The sequence below is a fragment of the Oncorhynchus gorbuscha genome, linkage group LG01 (genome assembly GCF_021184085.1).
Source record: "Oncorhynchus gorbuscha isolate QuinsamMale2020 ecotype Even-year linkage group LG01, OgorEven_v1.0, whole genome shotgun sequence".
Lineage (NCBI taxonomy): Eukaryota > Metazoa > Chordata > Actinopteri > Salmoniformes > Salmonidae > Oncorhynchus > Oncorhynchus gorbuscha.
In genome coordinates this window covers 112,540,909-112,548,200 of record NC_060173.1, presented here as the reverse complement: position 1 = coordinate 112,548,200, position 7,292 = coordinate 112,540,909, and the positions used below count along the sequence as shown (strand labels likewise).

Below are 7,292 nucleotides of genomic sequence, written 5' to 3'. Positions count from 1 at the left end.
AAGAAGTTTTTAAGAAAAAAATAAGAAAAAAATAGGATTTTACAATGATGACCTACCAAGAGACAAAAGTCTTCATGCGACAAAACACACATCATGACAAGAGAGACAACACAACACTACATAAAGAGAGACCTAAGACAACAACATAGCAAGGCAGCAACACATGACAACACATGTAGCATGGTAGCAACACAACATGACAACAACATGGTAGCAACACAACATGGTAGCAGCACAAAACATGGTACAAACATTATAGGGCACTGACAACAAACAGCACAAAGGGCAAGAAGGTAGAGACAACAATACATCACGCAAAGCAACCTCAATTGTCTGTTTTTATTGGAGTTGACTATTTAGTATATGGCGTAACCTTGAGCAGAGTAAACCCTCACAAGAGATCCTACTGAAATTGCATATTGCCTCCATTCAATTCTAAGACTTTGAACAGTGTTTGGAGTTATTGGTTCTATAGTGACATCCATGCCAATGGACGTAGAAGGCTTGAATAATAGTTGAAAATGTTTTTTTCGAGGACTAAAATATTTGAATAGTGGTAGACTCCTATTCCAACCATAGCTAGCACAGTGGTTTGTGTATTCCCCAACGAAAAAAACGATCCCAATAGCCGCTTGAAAAATATTGTTTTCGGTAAAAAATGTGTATATGTGAATGTGATGCATTCATTGTTTTTAACACGAATATAAAAATATGTTGTTTCCTGTATTGCTATATCATGGAATCATTTTGTATATACCATTGTGACTTTTATCATTACAATTGCATAACTAGTTTGATATAAATATTTTAAGAATAACTAATGAAGTCGACACAAAGCATGCAACATTTTTAAAATGGGCTATTAGCTGCTTCCCATGTTTAACAAGTGTTCATATTTTTTTCCCCCATTTTCAGACAATAATCTTCTTTTTTCTGTTCTGATTTTTTGTTTGTTTGTTCAGTTCAGGATGTATTTTTACTCGAGCAAATTTAATAGGCTGTTTCAGTAGTTGATTGCAGTTCAGATAGGTTCAGCCGTGAGAAAGTCTTGGCGAAGTTGGCAACTGAAAACGTTATAGCCTAAGTTAACCTGTATATATCCAGTTTAATAAAAGCTGTCATTGATTAATAAAATAGGCTTTTGATACATTTGTTGACAATACAAAACCATTGTTATGAAGTCACTTTATGATTTTATATATGCCTAAGCATAGGCCTATTTAATATTCAAATGTCTTGCAGTTTTTACGTTTTATAGTTTTGGAAACCTGAGTATTATATAATTCACATTTTCCTTATTTTACTATTATTCTTTCCAAAACACAAAACCACAATAGCATGTCACGTGAAAGCAACCGACCAACCACATTTAGTTGTCAGTGTTTTGTCATTAGTCAGGCGAAACATATATAATAATGGCTTATTTGTCTTCATCCTTGGTTTGGTTTCACGCGCTGCAATGCAGTACCTTGTGGATCTGAGAGGACTATGTGAGGTTTTCCACGGAGAGAAATGGCGGTGGCTGTTCTTCAAAACTGAAATGAAGGTCTTGGGAGATAACATCTCCTCTGTTAATCGTCGTTTGTATTAATCTGCTCGTGGCTCTCACCCAAGCAGGTCTGCTTCAGGAGTAAGGGTATACACAATTTAAGTCGAACCGAACTCTCTTGGCCCAGAATCTCTTCGACCATATGCAACTCTGTCTACAACAACTGCAAATCCATCACTCACTTTTGGCTGTCATTTCGGGAGTAGTTACTTTGGATGCAAATTCCCTGACAGTAATATATTACAACAGGGTGTAATGAAATCTACGTCCCCGGAGTGTCCATCCTCTGTCTGGATACTCTACAGATAAACCAATGCATTTCTTCCTTGTTTTTTTTTGTGTTTAAAAAAAAAGTTCCTACACTGCAGTAAAAATGCAGTACAGACTGAAAGATGTTGGTGATGTTTTCCCAAGGCTACCCAAGAATCGCTAGATATCATGATGTATCTGTTGTAACCAGGGCTGGTCCTGGAGATCCGAGACACGAGCGGGATTTACCTATCGAGGACTATCATCAATGGATCTGGGCTCATGGTGCAGTCCACTCTATTGTACCAGAGAATAGACCAAGGGCTCGCAAGTCATCTCTCACAGGTCGGTTATATCTTCTTTGACCTATTTTGAACTATTATTTCACCCACTTACAATGTCTTTAGTATTTTAATTTTTAAAAGTAGTTAGCCTACACGAGGGTTCCAGAAGAATGAATAAACACAGTCTTTTAGCCTGAAAACACTCAAGACCACACTACTAACTGCCATTTACGTTTGTGGTAATATCATGTCAAAATAATTTTCCTATTCTCGAAACAAGTACGTTCTTCTTGTTCCATACTTGTGTAGAGGAAAACATTATGAACCAGTCAGATGTCAGCACTTGATACAGACGTTGGAGAAATAACCGGTGCCCTTCACGAAACTACAGCTCACTGAACAACGAGAGTTTATTACCAAAGAGAAAAAACTACGGATCGCTTCTTCCACCAACCTTTCTGAGAGACAAGTCAACAATATGGTTTCAAAATCGTCGTGTCCATTATCATTATTGTCTCAATTATTAGTTATTTTGGTAAATATTTATATGAATGTGTTGTAATACCTGCTAATTGATCGGTTGAGTCACTGTCTATTGTTTATATTAAATCATATATTTGTATGTTTAAATTGTATATACATCTCTGAGATGTTTTTGTTATTGGTGAAATGTTAGGCCTTGGGCCACATTTGAAGTATATTGTAATAATATCATATCACCTAGATTTAGACGATGGGCATTACATTTAGGGTAGGTTTACCCAGAAAAAGACAACAAATAATTCTCAATCTCCATTAAAAGTGCCTTTTATTCCAGGGCTAGGCTTCTGTGTCCGGGAAACCGCCCCTTAAAGTCTATTGACACATGTATTGTATTTTTTATGGGTGGGCATGGGTCTGCTTGAATACGTGACCACACATTTACAATTACGCTCATTTGTTTTCATAATGTAACACTTAGCCAAAGCAAAGAGGGAATTTGGTATGATTGGGTGAATAAAATACAATTGTTCACACAATCAAAATTTCGAATTTTTCTAAGACGTATCAAGTTAGTTCTTAATTCATTGTGTATCTTAGACTATGGTCTAACAACACACTTTTTGCGATGTGGCTGTGAAGGCATGTAGACGGTCTACGCTGAGACTTGTAGCCTACTTGCACTTAGGTCCACGTTTTTAGTTTTGCGATCAATCAATCTAATCGATCAATCTAAAAATGTTCATAGTCTTTTTTTATTAAAAAAATGTTAGATACATTTTTTCTTTCTGACCTTATAATACATTTACAGACTATGATCTCATCACAGGAATTAATAATAAAATGGCAACTATTCATGTACTATTTTCGCCATCTACTGGATTCAGCACGCAATTGCTCCACAAGAGGGCACTTTCTTTTCGATAAACACAAATGAAATACATTTATTTGCCAATAAAGTTATCAGAGATGATGGAAAATCATTGGATTTTTTTATTAAGAAAAATCATAATCGGTTTGGTGACGTTTTATATGAAAATGTAAAAACCTTCTATGTCAGCGCAAAATAAATATACTGTAAAGACCCGGGGTTTATAAGTGCGGATATCGACTCTGCCACTCGAGAATGCTTTTGGGGTATAGTCGATAACGCGCTGGACTTCGGGTCAGAAGGTTGAGGCTTCGAGATGTGCCTGTTTCATTACAACACCCACCCAGGCACAGACAACAACACGAGTTCATATGAAACACACACCTGGGTTTAAATCGTCAGGGTGTTGGCAATTATCTTACTAGTGATCAACCCACATCAAAAGTTGTATGCATGATATTTTCTTGAAAGGCGACCAGAGGCAATTTATTTGTTCTGACAAACGAACAGTCGACTGTAGAAAGAAACCACACTGAACATGTAGCCAGTCTACTTCGACCTGTTTTTGATTAATCTAAGCTCTCTGGACTTTGACGTTGAACTATACCGATATACCGTTGAACTATACCGATATTACACGCTTTCAGTAAGAAAAACGTTGGCTTTTGTAATATTTTGTAATATCCATATAACATATTGTAATATCCATATAACATATTTTGGAGCGTCGTTTCCTGTGTATCAATGGCTCAAATAATGTCGTTTTAATCTATTCTTAAATTTACTAGACTCGTAAAAGATGGGAGGCTAGGCTGTCGCCTTTCTTTCCGGAGACGGAAGGTTTACAATTGTCATTTTCTCGCGTCCGAGGATCCAGTCTAGATTTGCTGGGGAAACTTAAGGAGAACGTAAAATGACTAATCGAGATATGTCAAGGTGTCAGCATGAAAAAGGTGTTGAGAGTAGGCTATTCTAATATCGATATTATAGAAATCCAGAACCTAGCAATTTATGTTGTGAAATAGATTTAAATATATATATATATATATATTTAAATCTATTTCACAACATAAATTGCTAGGTTAAATATATATATATATATATATTTTGTGTAGTCTAATCCAGTTGCTAATATATGTATAACTAGGTGTGCTAAAGAAAATCAAAAGAGGACATTTCTTTACTATATATGTCAAGAGATAGTACTATATAAAAGTGTGAAGTAAAAAATACGTTGATGTATTATTTGTATAACAAATTAACCATAGCCATAGGCCTGAACGGGATTGGTATTTTTCAAGTGGCACAAAAGGTAGGATGAACAGCAGTAGGCCTATAATATCTATTTTCTTCCCATTTGGTTATTCATTAGTTATCATATTGTGGTCTTACGGAGAGAAGCAATTCATTTGAAGTTATGCAAGGCTACCGTGTTGTTTGTTTGACCATTGCAGGCTTATTTGTCGATATACTTAATACAATAATGTATTCATTTCTAAATGGCGTATAAAACAGTGACAGTAGTGGGGAATCACAATTTCTCTAATAAGAAAACTATGTTCAGTCGTTTGAGGTATATGTAGGGCTATGTCCATGAGCTGTGAATAGAGGAAGAATTCAATTTTAGGATTTATGTAATACTCAACATTTGTCAGTAGGGTTAGCTAGTATTATTGCGTTGAAATTGTATGAACAGTAATCAAGCATAGCATTAACGGGGCGGCAGGTATAGCCCAGTGGGAAGAGCGTTGGACTAGGAACTGAAAGGTTGTAAAAATCGAATCCCCGAACTGACAAGGTAAATATCTTTCGTTCTGCTTCTGTGGCAACCATACCCAGTGTTATTACGTTTTAGGAATAGTCTCCGTAGCAAACCAGCATCCGTCTTAATGTTGGTTTCATTATCGAAATGTTTGTTTTTACACTGCTGCCTTATCATTTTAGCTAAATCTTAGTAGCTTGGCATATGATAGACCTAAGTAAAACTAGCCTCATTCTTTCTTAACTTGAGCATAGTTTGTGTAAATTACATTGTCTTGCACTGAACATATATTTTGTTTAAATTACAACAATAAATCGTAGGCTATAGCTAACTAGCAACAACGCCTTATACTAATACGAATAATCTCTTGGCATTGAAAATCGTCTCTTCGATTTCAATTTCTCCATCTAACAAACACCTTTTAGTTAAAAAAAAAAAAAAAATCCCATTTGTATTTTTTATATAGGCCTATACATGTATTTGTATTTTTTATATAGGCCTATTTTTGTATTTTTTATATAGGCCTATACATGTATTGTATTTTTTATATAGGCCTATACATGTATTGTATTTTTTATATAGGCCTATACATGTATTGTATTTTTTATATAGGCCTATACATGTATTGTATTTTTTATATAGGCCTATACATGTATTGTATTTTTTATATAGGCCTATACATGTATTGTATTTTTCTCTTAACATCAAATTACCTTATGGAATGTATTTCCTTCCGGTATTAAGGCCAATGGTGGGACTGAACAACATGTTTTGCATATCACGTGACACTGCATTAACAAATCAACAATTCATTTTCCTTTATTATTTAGCAGTCGCTAAAAGGGTTGTAAGAAGCGTTTGAGAGAGCTTCATGGAAATGTGTGAGCAAAATCTTCTGAATTCTGGCTATGTTGGTTCTCTGAATTTCCCTATTCCGGAGTCGTTATATTTTTCCAACTTGCGGAGCAATGGAGCTCATCTCCCCCAGCTGCATCAGATTTCCTACAACAGACGAGAGGTGTGCTCGCTCCCGTGGACTTCCCCAAATTCGTGCACATCTCCGCCTCAGAACCGCGCCTTTAGTGGCTACTCTCCGCCGTTTCCACACAATTCAGTGCCTGTAAATACTCATCCCAACGACCACAACAAGGGACCATTTAACGAGTCCAGTAAATACCACTTTCAGGATGTAAACCACAAACCAGAAGAACATGCTAGACACTCGCAGACCTTTTATGGTGAACATGGAGTTATCAGTTCCGATAGCTCGAAATATGCATTATCGAACTTGGACAGACGGTCACATGATTCCGGTGCACAACACGAACTGAATTACACCAACCAGGCAATTGCCTCCGGCATCAAGCAGTCGGCCAATTCAATTGCCCGAATTCAACCATCTGCAAGTAATGCATGTGCCAGAACTGCTTTTTCTGATGGTAAGCATCTAACGATTTTTGTTATTTTAAAATTAAACTGCTCTGTATGTCTAGACTATTTATTTCTTTATTTAGTAACGTCACCTCCAAATTATAGATATTGTTATATTTGATGTTTACTCGATGATAATTGCAGACCATGCCTGCTTTTGGATTCTTCAGCATGTCACGTTGGGTTTTATACCAAGAGATCAACAAGTTGCTAAGGACAGTTTTTCCATTCTCCAGGCGCACCCTGGTGCTCTTCACAAGCGAAACTGAGAAAGAAGAGAAAACCATACACAAAGCCACAGCTTGCTGAACTTGAGAACGAATTCATGATGAACGAATTCGTAAACAGGCAAAGACGGAAGGAACTATCTGACAGACTGGAGTTGAGTGAACAACAAGTCAAAATATGGTTTCAGAACCGCAGAATGAAAAAGAAGAGACTAGTGATTCGCGGGCATGCGTTCTCCATGAACTGAGAGCCTTGGGCCCTGAAAGTGACTTCGTGCGGATTCTGTTCAGACAAGCGCAACCACTTCAAACCTCAAACTCTATTTATTTTCAGAAAGGCTTGTGTTTTGTAAAGCATGCGATTTAGGTTAATTGGATACATCTAATTATTTTGTTCAATGACCACACTTCGTATTTCTGAGCGTATAACTCAGTGATA

At 36.5% G+C, this 7,292-nt stretch overlaps 1 protein-coding gene and 1 pseudogene across 1 annotated transcript; both read left to right on the top strand.

The window, feature by feature from the left end:
- Positions 1 to 1,540: 1,540 nt before the first annotated feature.
- On the top strand, positions 1,541 to 2,529 carry LOC124031238 (annotated as a pseudogene).
- Positions 2,530 to 6,066: 3,537 nt separating this feature from the next.
- LOC124031233 (homeobox protein Hox-D12a-like) lies at positions 6,067 to 7,292 on the top strand. The gene is made up of 2 exons (XM_046342266.1): positions 6,067 to 6,634; positions 6,863 to 7,292. The coding sequence occupies exons 1-2, from the start codon at positions 6,067 to 6,069 to the stop codon at positions 7,099 to 7,101; spliced, it is 807 nt and encodes a 268-aa protein (XP_046198222.1). The 3' UTR covers positions 7,102 to 7,292.